This window comes from Antennarius striatus, chromosome 19, assembly GCF_040054535.1.
Source record: "Antennarius striatus isolate MH-2024 chromosome 19, ASM4005453v1, whole genome shotgun sequence".
Classification (NCBI taxonomy): Eukaryota; Metazoa; Chordata; class Actinopteri; order Lophiiformes; family Antennariidae; genus Antennarius; species Antennarius striatus.
This window is the reverse complement of record NC_090794.1, coordinates 5543989-5560432: the sequence shown is the minus strand read 5'-3', so window position 1 is coordinate 5560432 and position 16444 is coordinate 5543989. Positions and strand designations below refer to the sequence as shown.

Here is a 16444-nt window from a genome sequence, read left to right as displayed (position 1 = left end):
GGTTATGTAGCAATAAATTCTAATTTATATATTTCTCCCTGTGTGGAAAACAGGAAGAGCGTAATGAGACTTTAAGACTCAACTCAGTCTGTAGTTTGACTTGATTTACCATTTGGAGGCTCCCTGATTGTAATATGACCTACTGTTTATGGTTCTTATTGCACATACATGTCCTGATGACAGGCTTTGTAAGATAACATATCCAGCTAATAATCCCAGACACCTTTTCCTGGATGAAGTTTAGTAGTTACTTTGTTTTAAGGTGTCTGGAGGCACATCACTGCTGCTGAGAGAACTTAATAATCAAAGCATGCAGGGTTTGCAGTCTCCTGTGTTTCCGGATGCATCCGTCAAAGTAGCCGCAGGTCGGAAAACATGTCGCCTGGATCATTGCATTTCCTCTGGCACACGCAGGACGTTATCCACTGCATCTTCCACTGTGTGTCAGAGCCTCCCTTACACGTGAAGCTGACCTTGATCATGCGTGACTTGTTGGGGACACAGCATCGCTTGTCTGTGCATACTCCACAGTACGTGGGTTTAAAGGTCTTTGTACTAGTGCAGCCCGACAGCTTCAGCTTCTCTGCTTTCTTTGCTTGGAATTTGGGTCGGCAGGTTTTCCCCTTTGGTACCTATGAGGAGTCGACAGATTTTATGGGTTTGTCAGAAAAATAAAACCAATTTCATAGGTTGAATAGATATTGACATATTATCACCTTAACGCTCTTCATCACACTCTTCTCACATGGTCGCAGCAGACACAGGCGTCGGTCCTTCCTCATCTCACATTTGCTGTTGTCGTTGTTGACGCGAATGGAGATGCCCAGGCCACAGGTTTTGGAACAGGGGCTCCAGGGGGTCGTCTGGATCAGACAGTTCTTCTTCCAGGCTAAAGGAGCATCCCTGTAAGCTTTCAGTATTACAGTTAAAGAGCACTGTGTCAACAACACCCTAGACAAGACAAACTAGTCTCTGCCTTTATACTACCAAGTGTAGCGCAGATCAGTGCAATTAAGAGACTCACAATATGATATCGATGTCATGAATATGTCATAAATTATAGATTTAGAAAATGTATCCTGCTGCGCTTCTTGGAATCTGTTCTAACCAGCAAATGGGTGAGAATAAAAACCTCTTGAAGGCGATTGATCGCTCATAATATTGTTTCATGCCAGCAAAAACATTCAGAGTAAGAGATGGATGGTTCCAGTTCAGTTAATAGATGGAGTCTTTTGAGGAACTGGGAGCATCCACCTGTGGAAGAGGAATCCGCCACACTGTTCTTCCACTTCCCATCCAGTTTGTTTTCCTGGCTGGCCAGCCAGCCTGGCATTTCTCCCTTGGTTCACCTCAAAAACACACACCTGACATGTAGGTCGTGTCCTGCTGATGCTTCTTTGCACTAAGAAGTCCAGCTGGTGTGTTGCCCATCAGTGAGGCGGGGCCTAAGAGCCCAGCAGGCTTCTGGATGAAAGCAGGGGTGCAGCCAATGGCTCCAGCAATACACGTGCATTTATAGAGAGGGCTGGTCTGGAAGGCTTCTCCATTCTCATAGTGGGCCCCATTCAGGTCGCAGCCCACTGCCATCATGTCTGAAAGGAGGAGGGAAACAAGCTCACAGCTTCGCCACAATTTCTTTTACACTGTAAATTTAGTCTTTATGGCTTCAACTAAAAAAGTTAGCACACAATTATTTTTAAGTTGCATCTAATACCTTCCCAAAAAACTTTTTTAGAATGAGCCTTATAAATCTGTAGGGGGGCCCATGTTGCACCACCATGTTCCTACAGTAGCCCCAAGGAGTCAAACCAATTGTTGAATCTAGAAAGGCCCTTTCTTAAGCAACCAACATAGCTGCAGTTGTACCAAGGTGTGTCAAGATATTTGCAAGCTCCTACCATATCACGAGTGTTACTATACTGTATCCTGCACATTTTGAACATTGTGTATTTAAGATTCATCTGCTCTGTAAGGAAGTGATGGAGGATTTTAATGCAAAGATGGAGTGAATTGACCAACCCCATCCTGACTCACATGCACACACTCCGACCTCGTATCTGGGCTGGTCGGCTGAGAAGTCACAGTACATGCCCTTGTGCGGGTCACAGACGTCCCTCTCGTTGCACGCCTGTCCGATCTGCCTGGCGCAGCTCTTGCAGCAGCCGCACCCGTCCAGGACTGAGCTCACCCCCGGAGCACAGTAAGGCCTCTGCCGACACTTGCAGGGCCACTGGCAGAACTGCCGCCTCTCGGCAGGAGCCCGTCCACCACGAGGAGCCAGCTGCCCATTATTCTGCTCCCGGCTGAAGCACTGTGAGGAAGACGAGAAGAGGGTTTCATTTGGGAGTCCTCACTTCACTGTGCTGAGCGATGAAACACACTCGAAGTGACATCCAGATTACAGCATCACATAATGAAATTGGAAGAAAAATTTGCTTAGATGTTAAAATGAGACAAACTTTTCATCTACTCACACTGCAAATATTTGAAATTGCTTGTAAACCATGCTGCAGGAAAAATGTGGATTAACTGTAACAATACAGTCCCTACTAAATAATCATGAACTGCATTTCATCAAACATACAACATCGCTTCAATACACCTCATTCATATCCCATCTAGTCTTGTCAGTGGGCTTTAGAGCAAATACTACAGCATGAATTTGTTAAGTTCTGTTTATTCTGAGAGTAAACGTAACTACATCTGTAGAAAAATTGTAATGCTGTATTATTAAAACACCATCTAAATATATTTATATAAATAGAATCCTTTATAAACTAAACTGGTCTTGGGCCTTTCAGTAAATTCACTTTACAGCTGACCAACAGTTGTATTTTCAACCTTTTTATTGTGATCACAAGGTTTCACTAAGAAAGGACAATCAATTATCAATTAAATGTGTATATATAGTGTGTTGTATATAAGTTGTATATGGACAATATATGTCCCAGAATATACATTACCATTTGTTGTTGTTTTTTCTCTCTCTTACAACAAATTGTCTAATCAAGGATTATTCATGGTTATGTTCATATTTTAAATATAATTATGGACCTTCATGTTATTTATGTTTGTTTCAGTTTGTTTCAATATAATTTTTATCAAGATAGTCATAAACAACATTGTCTTCTTAAAATGGTTTAACCAATTTTCTTTTTAATAGTTTCAAAGCTCAGAGTAACATGTAGCAGCTTGTACATTATGTAGTCTTCAACCATTTATACTGTTATTTTTCCTGTTCTTTCCTTGGCATTTGTTGTGACTGAAAAGTGCCACTTATGCTCCAATTCCTTCCTTCTTCCAAGAGTCAGTGAAGGTTATGCCAAAAATCTGAAGCTTGTCTGTCAGGTTTGCTGAATGAGCTCATTTTATGGTGTGAAAATTGATCCACAGGAGCTTTAAATGCAATGACTAGTCTGTGCTCTCCTTTTGCCTGGTTTTAATCCTGACAGGGACTAACGTTCACCCAACGTGATAACACTGCCAAAGTCCAATTAAAATAAAGCAATCATATTCTAAGAGTATAATTAGTGAAAGACAAATGCTGAAAACTACTCTAGTTTCTCCAAAAACAATTCCAAACATCTTAATAAGGGGTTTTAAGGGGGAGTGGTGCAAGTTAATTTTCAATTGAAAGTTTCTTTTTTTTATTAGTATACTGGAACCTCTAGAGTCGCTCAATGGTGATTTTCCTCCTCTACACGTGGAAGGTGTTAAGCTGCCTTTTGAGAGAATCAAAATGAACATAGAATATTTCTGCTCTTACCTGTTGAGCGAGGATGAGCAGGAAGGAGCAACAGAGAAGCGACAGCATCTCTTAAATCGAAAAGTTTGTCTGAGCTCCAGGAGGGCGCGGGAGGATGAGGGAGCTGGGAGGTGGGACTTAGGGAGGAAGACAGGAATGGTGTGTGTGTGTGTGTGTGTGTGTGTGTGTGTGTGTGTGTGTGTGTGTGTGTGTGTGTGTGTGTGTGTGTGTGTGTGTGTGTGTGTGTGTGTGTGTGTGTGTGTGTGTGTGTGTGTGTGTGTGTGTGTGTGTGTGTGTGTGGTGAGGGTGGGGGGTTTGAAGACAGGAGTGGTGTGTGTGTGTGTGTGTGTGGTGAGGGTGGGGGGTTTTGGGGAGCCAACCTGTCAGAGAAGGGTACAAAGCGCCCCTGTACACCCTCTCCAAACACACCTTTCCCTGCCTTGCAGAGGAGAAATATTTATCTTCATAACTACTTCGGTGCTTCAAGACCTTCAAGTCTTGCCCATTTTATGTTTATTCTGCAGTTAAGTTTGCAGACCTGATTCACATTTATCAGTCAAATGTGCGCCCGCGTGTGACGGGGTGCTATATGGCAGTTGGGAAGGTACACTGGTATAGATATTCTGGTTCATCCTTTAATGTCATAAAGCTGATGTGAGCATTTGTCATTTGTAAATACATTCATTGTATGCTGTTTGCTAACAATGGACCATGTGCTGTATGGTCTCACTTTTTGCGGACTGACATGTATTTGAGTTCACATTCCAATTTTATTTACACTGAGAAAAGCGGTCCTTCCACCTCCATCCACATTAAGCCAACACCCCTCTGAGAATTCACATGGGCAGGCCAGAATAAGATCCGCATATTTGGAGTGGGCTTAGAACTATTTATACTACAGTAATGACTGCTACACTGCTGCAAGGACTACTTATACTATTATAACAAGTAGTAATATTATAATGCTATACTACTATAAAAATATTTATACTACTATAACTGTTATACTACCATAATGCCTGAGGTAATACCATAAAACCTATGTGTACTACTATACCAACAGCTATACCACTATAACAGCTGCTGTACAGTATTACTAAAAATACTATTATAATGTCTGCTATTCTAAAAAAAAAGGAATAAGCTTTTAGTTGTGTGGATGGAAACAAACTCAGCAGCTTGAGGAAGAAGCTGAGGGAGAACAAAGATGCCAATGAGAAGAAGCTGGAGGCCACAGACAGACGAAGACGAGTCGTGCAGGGACTGGAATGAAAGAAATCCCATGCTTTAAGCAGACAGACGACCAGCAGGCAGCCTCCAGAGGCCAATGAGCTTAATTGTTTATTCAGTAGGTTAAGCTCTCTGGCTATAGCCTCTGTCCCTCCCCCACACACCTCATGAGCATTCACCCTGGCTTCCATGCTCCCTCTCTGCCCAAGCTTTCACCTACTGTTCCCCAGGCGATCTCCATGGGCGTTGCAAAACAAGTAACATACTTGGGGATCAGAACTCACTTGTCATTTAAACAAGTAGGAATCATCATAAATAATTTATATCATGCACCCCCACTCACCACATAACTGATCTCCCACTTTCACCAACCTGTGCAAGTTGAAGTAAATCGGTTAATTGCACGTTGTTAAAATTTTTACTCATGTTTAACGTGTTTGATTATATAATCAATCCATATACCTTAAGATACTTAGTTGTGTAATTATTTTTAAACAAAAATATGCTGGAACTGCTAAGACATTTTCTTAAACATGTAACCTTACTATCCACCCTATATGCTCAGGGTTCGTCTATTGCTAAACTAGGGAGTCATAACGAAATTTCATTATGCTGTTTCCAGATGTATGTTCAAAGCTGTTAAGTCCTTCAAAGTCACGCTCAGTTGTTTATCTAGTATAGGAAGTCAAAAGATAAATGCTAACCAAAGTCATAGATAACACTGGTAGATCAAGGCTTCATTGAGAACAGTGAGGGACACATTCTGAGTGAGGGAATCTCTGGGAACTACAAAGATTTAGTATATCTGGTCCCAGTGTTCTTTGTTGGCTGAGTACATATTTCATTCTATCTGGTTAATAACCCTTGTGATTCGCTGAACCCCGACCCTTTTACCTTGTGCCATTTCTGTATTCACACACATGCATGTCACCTGTAGGGAGTGATGAGACAAGGACCAGTGGTTTTTCAAATCCTGACACATAAAAAAAAAAAGTCACAAAAAAATTTTATGAGTTTGGTGAGTAAAAAAAAACATGCGATTTTAAAGTCCATCACTAAAAAAACATACTCATGTGACGAAGAACAAGAGTTTAACCATAATCGCTATCCTCATCAACCGACACAACCTGCAGTCTTTCTGTGAGATGGCAGCCCACCGCTAAGTCAGAGCGGGACTTGTTTACGCTGTTGAGTCCCCCCAATTCAAAATACCTCCAATTTTTAGCGGGGCTTTAGTACAAAGTCAACACACTCCAAACCATTACACCTCAGACAATGTCTTGTTGTTCTGGTATGTACAAGCCTGTTATGTATTCACATGGTTTCTGCTGCAGTAAACTTCAGTTGGAACCTATTCCTGAGGTGCTCCAGATATAAATGTCAACTCGATCTTTACCCATGACTGACTGGGGCACACCCAGTGTTTTGACATTGCTCTCGCTCTATAACAGCAGTCTAGACACAGGGCCATAGAACAGCATCCTGGACATTCATTTGTTGACCATGTCTCCATCAATGCGCAATAACAACCCTTCATTCTTCCATTTTTTCTTCCGCAAGACATCAATTACTGCAAAAGTTTACCTTGATTGACCATGTGGCACCACAGGTACATGACTTTCAAACAACCATCATTTTACAGCACACTGGTGCACCATTACATTGGGGATTGCGTGTTGTGGGTTCCACAATCAATCAGTCAACTAGAGTGTGCTCTTAATTTCCGTTCAGGAATTACTTAAGTATCCCCAAAAAAAAAAATCATTCCCAGACTGATTGGGAGGGGCGTCCCTATTTCCAGACCCCATTGTTCACCCAGATATCATTCCCCTGGATTCTTTATGTGGGGTTATGCTAAAGATATCATGTATCAAAGAGGCAGACATCACTGACCTAAATCAAAAGATCACTGATTGCGACCATTGATGAGGCTATGCTACGGCGAACATAGCAAGTATTTGAGTACCATTTTGATGTGCTTCATGCTACTAATGATGCCCATGTAGAGGTGTAAATATCAGGCAAAAAACCTGACTATCTACAGGGTAAGCCTGAATCCAGCACAATGCCTTCTAATTTCCATAGGTTATCTTTGGAGAAAGATTTTCCTGTTTCCACTGGCTACGCATCACCAGTATGTGAAATATTTACATTCTTCTATGCAGCACATACTTCTCATATTTTAACCAGTGAAACACTTCTTCATTTACCTTCCAGTTTAGCAAATGGGTTTGACCAGGTGTGGACATAGTTGAAATGAAGTGTGGTAAAACCACGTGGTTGTATCTTGTTGAAACCTGTAGAAACCCTTACATGTGACTGCAGCTCACCCAATATTTGACCTATTTACATATGTGTTAGTGAAGAAGGGGTTTAAGTAGTCAATGCAGACCCTGCCTGGTTGTTTTTACCCACTTCAATCATGTGGACAGTGCGGTATCTTATTCACCCCATATGGCATCAGATGTACAAATTCTGAATACAGGGGTAAACAAAAAGATATACCAGAAAACAGCATGTCATTTGTCGGTGTAGGGATGTCTGCATTCAATAAAATGTGTTTGTCAAACACACCATCTGCCAAAGTCTTGGTCTGAACTTAACTAGGTTACCTAAAGTTAGATTTCTAAAACGTTCTGGACCAAAGTGGAGAATGAAACCAACTGCTCAGCCATCATCCCAGAGCAGCTCCTCCTTTACAGAACAGGCACCTCCCCTTGCATGAGCTAACTCCCATCTAGTTGAGGTTAAATCACTGACAGCTCCACAGTCCACTACAGAGAGCAACAAGTTCCTATTAGACTGGAGCACAACAAATGTGTTACACCTGAGGATACTCTCTCTACTTGTGAAATATCAGCCTGGCATGCATCCATTCAACTACTTTTATTTTATCTCAGATATTTGACTTGCTGTTCTGCCTTCATCTGCTTGTATATCTTTGGAGGCTCCATTCCAAACATATTTTTGGATATTTTAAATCAGATAAGGTGGTACATTTTCAAGAGTGTATATTTTAAAAGAATACAGAAATGAACTTTGATGAAATTCTACGCCTTATCGGGGGCTTCGGAAAGTTCCAGAAGATTTTGTATGTATGGATCTGTGTACCTCAAATCTTTCTGGCATTTCACATGCTGGTGTCTATCTTCACTGGGGCAGTACCCCCTCATGTATGCCAAACTGGAAAGTCCTCAGCAAATTCTCAGCTGTTTTTTAACCTCAGTCTTCAATACACCTCTGATGGTCAGCCTGATTTGTCCTGCAAAACCCCCGAGAACCGCAGTAGTATTGTTGCTTTTGGTGATGGACATCCAACTGAGAGATGCCAAGGGGGCTGGGAGTACAGCAAAGAAATATTTGAAAGCACCATAGTAACTGAGGTGAGTGAAAAAAAACAACAGCTTCTCTGATGGACTCTCAAGGCAGGATGCAGCTAAGGAATGTGATTTTTATTGCACTGCACTCTGGTGTTTGCTGCCTTTCCAAGCACTGCTACTCCCAAAATATTTTTGCGACATTTTCTACTCAGTTGATTTCATGGAAATCTGCTTTTTTTGAGCAAGCGATTTTTTTCTCCGATGAAGGTAATGAGCACGAAGTGTACAGAAAGAAAATTGAACATCTTTTGGAGAGCATAAACCGACCAGGAAATCACCATGAATAGTGTGAAACTGGAAAGATCATTATAATGAGTAATCCTTTTAGAATGCTGAGTGTTATCGGATGATTTCATGGAGAATCAACTGCTCTATCTTATGATGCTTTGACATATATTCTAAAGAGTTCCACAAAGGTAAATTTGGACAACACCTTGTACTAAAAGGTCTCGGATCATGAAAAGAAGCCATTAAAACCACAGTAAATGGGTGTAAATTTAAAATTGAAAAATGTTTTGGTGAAGTGTTTGCTCTATCTTACAGTGGGACCTGGTTTGTGATAGAGCCAGTCTGAACAACATCGGCTCCTCCTTCTACATGTTTGGCCTCCTGGTTGGAGCTATTGTTTTTGGGACCTTGGCTGATAAGTAAATTGAACACACATCAATCCTCGAGATGAAATGATGGAACGCCTGACATCTTATTCACCATTTGTCTTGTTTCAGGTATGGTCGAAGGATCATTATCCTCATCAGCCTGTCCATCCAAGCTGTGTTTGGGTGTGCTGCTGCATTTGCTCCTAATTTCTATGTGTACACCGCCCTCCGCTTCATTGTCGGAACATCCATCTCTGGCGTCATCATGAATGCCTTTGTTTTAGGTCTAATTCATTTTGTATCTTAAACTGGCTCACCTTGTCAAAAGGATTGCGATAGTACAGTGATAGTACCTAAAATGCAATGATGTGCATCATGATTTTAAAAAAGGTGCTTCATTTTAGCTTACCTTTATTCCAGTTTTTATTCAATATGAAATAAATGTTGTGTTCACCCTCTGTTAAAGACATTAAAGTTTGGACAGTGTTCATATAGATTAAGTTATAATTCATAAATCCCTACCCCTTTGTTTCTCGTATAGGCACAGAATGGACGGGCCCGAAGGAGCGGATGTTGGCTGGTTTACTTACTGATTATTTCTTTGGCTTTGGTTACATTATTCTGGCCGGAGTAGCATACCTTGTAAGAGACTGGCGTAAACTTCAGCTGGCTATCTCCATGCCTGGTTTCATTTTCATTTTCTATATCTGGTGAGTGGACAACAGTTTAACACAAATGAGGCCATCTTTATCCCATGCCCAGTTTATGTACGCTTAAATTAGAAGAGGAGTTTGGAACAGAGCCATGTATGGCAATTGTCGGTTCACTATAGATGCTGCTTTCAACAAAAAGGATGTGTTTTAGCTTCAGAGTTATGGCAACATCAGTTGTGCAATGTGGCGTGAGACAACGTACAGAGAAAATGCAAACCAACCTCCACCTGAAATCTAGTAAATTAAAATATGAGACTGGGGGTTATGTAGTTAAGGCGTGTACTAGTGGATCATAAGGTCATTGTTTACCATTTCTTACATTTTGATTGCTGTTACAACTAATTTTATGTGCAGCTTGTAGTTCCAAGTGCAAATATTTGTCAGCAGGGTGCAACAATTTGCCTTCCATTTGTAGGGTATTGCCAAGGTCAGCCCGCTGGTTAATGGCCAATGGTAGAGAAGAAGAAGCATGGGATTTGATCCGGAAAGCAGCAGAAATTAATGGGAATCCCTTAACTAAAGATATGGACGTCAGTAAGGTACAGTCTTTGTTTTTTTTACTCCCAACAGGCTACTGGTCCTCAAAGATGTGCATAATGTTCTGGGCCAAACCATCATTACCAGTTTATGAATCACACAGATGATATGGGTACAAAGAACATCTTCTCTCAAGGTGTTGTGTGTGTGTTTGTGTGTGTGTGTGCGCATGCGTGCGTGCGTGTGTGTGCGTGCATGTGTGTGTTTGTGAATCAGGAGCTTAAGATATGCTGAGCAGATTCAGAAATGCTACTGGTCAGGGGAGAGACTCCTGAGGGCTGGGACTCAAATAGCAAATATCTGTCCTTTTGTTTTGCAGTGGTGTGGGGGATGGGAAAGGTCAGTTTGTGAGGTGGAACTAGGAATGGGGTCACGATCTGCAAAGACTTGTTTGTTATAATCAGGTTCTTGTCATCTATTCTGAATCCAGAGTAATAAATGCTTGAAACAGCTTAAATCATTTGTCAATATTCTGTAAGTGAGTGAGTGTAGACAGTTTATTAAAGATGTAGCTGAATAGGCAGCAAGGACAATGAGGAATTTAAGAAGATTTTAAATAGCAGTGGTAGTAAAATACTGTAAGTGGGAAATCCAGACAGTTCAAGGAGGACATCAAATAGAGTAACATTTTCAAAGACAGACTGAACCTTAGACTGGTGACCTTCCCAACAAAAAGATAAGACATCATTATAACATGAAAGGTATAATTGGTTTTAAGAGCTGATAAATTGTTCCAACCTTGGAGTGTTTTTATTGTGTCTGCCATGAAAGTATAGAAGTGTCTTCTGTGTCTTTTATAGGTAAGATATAACCCAAGAAACTCTATGATGGTCATGATCACAATCTGGAATCAGAATTTGTTTAAAGAATTCTTTCCCGTTTGGGGGCATTTAAAATTATTTATCTTCTATCTTGATTAAAGATAGAATAGATAGATAAAAGTTTTCCACAATAATTTCCCAAAAATGACACAATGACATCCCCATAATTCCAGTGTATATCAGTGTCTGATCTGGATCTGGATCAAGCATTCTTAGATATGAAGTTATTAAGGAAGATCTCGACGATAACTATTGTTAGAAAATTATTGATTATTTTGAATAGCTATCAAACTAATACTAATACCAATTTGATTCCAGGGTGTCATGGGCCAGGAGTCACATTATGAGCGTTATTATGGGACTCACAGTACAATCATTTAATTGTGAAACTATGTGATGGTTGGATAAATTAAATTATAAAAGTAATAGCAATATTAAGAGATAAGAGACATACCTAGACTCTAGATACTGGTTATATAGGTCAGTAGTATATACTGTCAGTAGTATATACTGTATACTGTAAAAGATTTACAAATATTATTGCCTTGGAAGGATCATTAACTTGATCATTACCTCAGAAACCTGATGAAAAACCCTGTGCTTGAATTTCTGGTCAATGAAAGAAGCAAATTAGGTTGTCACACACAATTTCAAAAGATAAAGTGCCCCCCTGAGGTTGAGCCTGCCTCAAGGACCCTCGATCTGAGAACAATTAGTCTTCCATTTCTACTTGGTTTTAGAAAACCAAACATCTTAAAATGCTTGGTAGTTCTCATCTGATGATTTAAAATCGTATTTTATATTTGATTATGAAAACAAATGAACGCAATTTGTGAACTTCATAGATCATTCTTGCAAAAGTTGTTTCAGTCGATGGAAGAGTGTGATGATTTTTATGATGGCCATCATTCTATTATCAGGCTGCACATCAATCTGAAATGATCACTCATCTATCCATTCATCCATCCATCTTCAACTGCTTATCCGGAGCTGGGTCACAGAGGCCACAATTTGAGCTGGGATGCCGATACTTTTCTCCATCACTCCATGGAGGCGTCCAGGAGGCATCCGAAACAGATGCCCGAGACACCTCAGCTGACTCCACTCAATATGGAGGAGCAGCAGCTCTGCTCCGAGTTCCTCCCTAGTGATCGAGCTGCTGACCATATCTCTGAGGGTGTGCCCTGTCACTCTACGGAGGAAAATCTTTTTGACCACATGTATATGGGATCTTGTCCTTTCGGTCATGACTCCAAACTCATGACCATAGGTAAGACGACGAACATAGATAAATCAAGAGCAATCGTTCGACCCAGCTCCTTCTTCACAACAACTAACCTATACGACTGCATCACTGCAGTTGTTGCACCAGACCATTTGTCACTCTCATGTTCCGTCCTTCCCTCACTCGCGAACAAGACCCCAAGATACTTGAACTCCTGCACTTGTGACAAAGACTTCTCAATGACCCGGAGAGACCAGAACATCTTTTTCCAGAGGTGCTGATCCTAATCCCACTCGCATCATACTCAGCTACAAACCACCTCAGTGCCCGCTGAAAGTCCAGGTTTGACAAAGCCAACAGGACAACATCATCTGCAAAAAGCAGAGATGAAATCCTTTAGGCCCAAAACTGAACTCCCTTCAGCCCCTGGCTGTGCCTAGAAATTCTTTCCATAAAGATTTTGAGCAGGACCAGTGATACAGAGCAGTCATGTCGATGTTCAACATGCACGTGGAACAGGTCTGACTTACGGCCAGCAATGTGAATCAAGCTCCAGCTTCCACTCCCCACAAGATACCATGAGGGATACAGTCAAATGACTTCTCCAGATCCACAAAGCACATATGGCCTAGATGGGCAAACTCCCTCGAACTCTAACCCATGGATAGAGGCCTAGCCACCAGGCACTGAAATCTGTGAGCCCCAAATCTGAGTCGGGATCCCGTTGGCTGCCCCAGTTGTGCCATACTGGGTGACGTAATGGTCCTGGGTTTACTTATCTTCATTGTTGTTTTTGGACAGCTTTTATTTTGACCTGTTACCTAGGACCTGTTTACCATGGGAGACCCTACCGGAAGCATAAAGCCCCTGATAACATTCCTCCTAGAATCATTAGTCACTCAAACTCCCCCACCACGATAAGGTGGCAATTCAAGGATGAAATTATCACTCATTATCACTCTAATATCAACTATTTATTTCATTTGCTTGTTTACATTTTGCCACTTTTGACCCTGACTGCAACATCTCTGACTCACCAGACCTGCAACAGTGAAGAGAAGCCAGAGGAGAAGAAAAAGCACTCATTTATAGACCTTGTTCGAACGCCGAAAATGAGGAAGAGATCTTTGATCATTTTTTATCTCTGGTGAGTACAAATGTTACCTTTGCATTTTACAGAAGTTTCAAGCCTCAACCTCAACATGAAATGCATCCTCATCTCTTTTGAGACTCGTTGCTTAAATTTATCTCTTTTCTAATGATGCTATGCTTCCACTTCTCTCCATCCATCTCAGGTTTGCCAATGTGCTTGTGTACTATGGGCTATCTCTCAACATTTCTTCCTTTGGAATGAACATCTATCTGACCCAAATGATCTTTGGCCTGGTGGAGATGCCTGCTCGCACCATCATCCTGTTCACCATCAACCGCTCCAGGAAGTTCTCCCAAATAGCCTTCCTGGCTGTGGGTGGGGTGGCCTGCCTGCTGACTGTCTTTATCCCCAGTGGTATGAAAGGTCTCATCCCCTTACCATGTTTCCTCTCTTTCCGAAGGTTGACCTCTCACTCATCTCCGGCATCTCTTATAGATCAGACTCTCATTAAAACTGCATTAGCCATGACCGGGAAGTTTGGGATCACGGCTTCTCTTTCTATCATTTATGTCTACTCAGCTGAGGTGTTTCCGACTGTGATCAGGTGAGTGTTTCGCTACCTTTGTACATCACAATTTGTTCACCCTGTAAACAACATTTGACGATGTTAAAACAAACAATATCAGTCAATATTTTTTTTTTTGTCCTTCAAAAATCATTAAAGGGCTGTGAAAACCGGTAACGTAATAACAGCCAATAACGTAATAACAGCCGATAACCCAATAAATTGCCTGTTTTTGAAATGTTATAAGCCAACAACATAATAACTGGCCAGTAACGTAGTAAAAGTCCTGAGCCATTAACGTAAGGCTAGTAATGTAATAATTTATTTCTAACCCTAATCATAACCTCTAATTATTACGTTATAAACCAAAAGTTATTACATTATAGGTTCAGGACTTTTGTTACATTATTGGCCAGTTCTTACATTACTGGCCTACTACATTTAAAAAACGGGCAAATTTATTATGATATCAGCTGTTATTACATTATTGGTTTCTTCAAGGATCATAACCCTCCCAGTGGAACACTGAACCCTCCCATCAGTGCTGAGCTCCCACAGTCAAACTCCCACAGAAAAACACCGTGACACTATGACATGAGGCTCCATCGCAGAAACACATCACTGTAGTAATAATAATGTATATTATTAATTTTATTTACACCTTTTAATGATGATTCTATGTTGGTAAATAACGCTGCATTATTTTCTAGCTAGTTTTAGCACAGTTAGCTGACATGACATGTATATCATGTGTTTCCTGACCATTCTATCACCCGCAGGCAAAATGGGATTGGTATCGGCTCCATGTGTGCCCGGACCGGAGGGGTCCTGGCTCCCATGCTGTACTTTCTGAAGAGCTTCAGCCCTCATGTTCCAATGCTTCTGTGTGGCCTGTGCCCTCTACTGGGCTCTGTCCTCACCCTGCTGCTGCCTGACACAGCCAACAAGGCCCTGCCTGACACCATTGAAGATGTGGAGGGATGAAACCTCAGGTTTGACACATAGACTTTTTGATTAATTTTTTGTCAAAAGAGTTAAGTAGATGAAGATAAAATTAAAAAAGTGTTTTTTCAAACTCTTGCGAAGTGACCTTAGTGATTCTCTCAGCAGAGATAAATGACATGTATTGATTTATTCATTCATATATTTGTTTATTCATTCATTCATTTTGCATCTTTTTCTCAGTGAGAAGAATAGCAGTTTGAAGCCAATGTGCTGACAGCACCCGGGTGGACTTATGAACATCAGCAGAACCTATAGTACCGTTCCCAAGGCAAATACATGCCATTTCAGTAAATTATGCTGCTACTGATACATAAATATGTAGATGAGGGACACAGTGGTCAACACGTTAATAGAAAGCAACATTTTGTAACATTGTTACTGAGCCTTGTCTGTGCAGATGATACCACCCGGGAGATGTAAATTCAATTTCAAAAAACACCACCACTTTTGTCCACATGGGGGCGCTAAAGCAATATAAAAATGTAAAGTATGTGTACTTCATAAAGTTTACTTCCAAGTGTGTATACTATTACATTATTTTTTGTAAAAATTCATGCCTATTTACATTTGTTGTTTGGTATTCATTGATTGGCTTACTTCTGACAGTGGAACAAAATAACTCTAGAGTGAAGATATATGTGAGCATTAAACAGACGTGGTGCTTTTTCTATACAGCATATCTATGATAATGTTGCATATTCTCAATGTAAAATCCTAAACTATAGAAATAAAACATACAAATTCTAATAATATAATAACTAAACACCTACGAGGAGTTAATGTGCATATTTGTATACTACAGTACTGTATATCTAAAATCTATAAATGTAAATGTTGCTTTTCACCCGCTGAAAATGAGTAATTATTTTGGTGACGTTTCCTCTTTTCTATCTTTGATTGTAAAAATGACTCATATGTGAACCCAGCACTTTGTGGTCTGATGAGCTGATGTATGTTTACAGAAAAGAACAAGGCAGTCAGTGACTGCAACATCCCGCGACTTACCCTGACCTACTTTCAGAGTAGGGTAGTGCATAGACTAGTGCATACTGTATGTAGAAGGCCAGTGTGAGTAAGACCATAGATCGAAGCTAGTGCATAGGTAGATCAAAGCAGTAGCTTTGATCTATGGTCTCACTCACACTGGCCTTTAACCTCGTCTTTCTATTTTATCTGGTTCCTTAGTGTACAAAAGTTGAAATTTGACCTTGACTTAGTTTTCTCGAGGTCAAGGTCATCATCTCATTTTCATCCCCTTTCCCGCCAGAGTAATCTGCTTTTTGTTTCATCTTTCTATCTGCAACAGTTGCGAAGATATTTAGTGGACAAACGGACTGATTGACAGACGAACAGACTAACACACCAACACTGACAATTACAATACATCACCGCTTTGAAGTGGGATGTAATAACAACAATAGCAGGTGCAGCATAAGAAATGCTGACACCCGTTGGTGGATGGTGACTACAACGTCTTTTATTGCAGGTATTAACGTACTGTATAGAGTACTTGAAATACAACTTAACCAGTGTC

The 16444-nt window shown here is 40.8% G+C and overlaps 2 protein-coding genes across 4 annotated transcripts; one reads left to right on the top strand and one right to left on the bottom strand.

The window, feature by feature from the left end:
- Window positions 1–15: 15 nt before the first annotated feature.
- Window positions 16–3847, bottom strand: ccn6 (cellular communication network factor 6). The gene is made up of 5 exons (XM_068342821.1): window positions 3767–3847; window positions 2035–2311; window positions 1365–1592; window positions 717–910; window positions 16–632 (listed from the first exon to the last, which is right to left on the bottom strand). The coding sequence occupies exons 1-5, from the start codon at window positions 3812–3814 to the stop codon at window positions 351–353; spliced, it is 1029 nt and encodes a 342-aa protein (XP_068198922.1). The 5' UTR covers window positions 3815–3847; the 3' UTR covers window positions 16–350.
- Window positions 3848–7768: 3921 nt separating this feature from the next.
- si:dkey-119m7.4 (uncharacterized protein LOC560629 homolog) lies at window positions 7769–16367 on the top strand. Of its 3 annotated transcripts, none has more exons than XM_068342819.1 (10): window positions 7769–8358; window positions 8899–9002; window positions 9081–9235; window positions 9493–9661; window positions 10080–10203; window positions 13288–13394; window positions 13543–13754; window positions 13836–13944; window positions 14685–14897; window positions 15091–16367. In XM_068342819.1, exons 1-9 carry the CDS (start codon window positions 8008–8010, stop codon window positions 14887–14889), a joined length of 1536 nt encoding a protein of 511 aa, XP_068198920.1. In that variant the 5' UTR covers window positions 7769–8007; the 3' UTR covers window positions 14890–14897; window positions 15091–16367. The 3 variants fall into 3 exon arrangements, with proteins under 3 accessions (XP_068198920.1, XP_068198918.1, XP_068198917.1); XM_068342817.1 differs by having other exon boundaries at window positions 13543–13763; XM_068342816.1 differs by having other exon boundaries at window positions 13543–13944.
- Window positions 16368–16444: the final 77 nt, after the last annotated feature.

Excerpts from the sequence above, each read along its gene's own strand:
- ccn6 (XM_068342821.1), bottom strand. The coding sequence starts at position 3,814 with ATGCTGTCGCTTCTCTGTTGCTCCTTCCTGCTCATCCTCGCTCAACAG. Across the intron at positions 1,593-2,034 it reads CGAGGTCGGAGTGTGTGCAT|ACATGATGGCAGTGGGCTGC; the intron begins GTGAGTCAGGAT and ends TCCTCCTTTCAG. Across the intron at positions 911-1,364 it reads GGACACGACCTACATGTCAG|CTTACAGGGATGCTCCTTTA; the intron begins GTGTGTGTTTTT and ends TAATACTGAAAG.
- si:dkey-119m7.4 (XM_068342816.1), top strand. The coding sequence starts at position 8,008 with ATGAACTTTGATGAAATTCTACGCCTTATCGGGGGCTTCGGAAAGTTC. Across the intron at positions 9,003-9,080 it reads TTTGGGACCTTGGCTGATAA|GTATGGTCGAAGGATCATTA; the intron begins GTAAATTGAACA and ends GTCTTGTTTCAG. Across the intron at positions 9,236-9,492 it reads CATGAATGCCTTTGTTTTAG|GCACAGAATGGACGGGCCCG; the intron begins GTCTAATTCATT and ends TTTCTCGTATAG.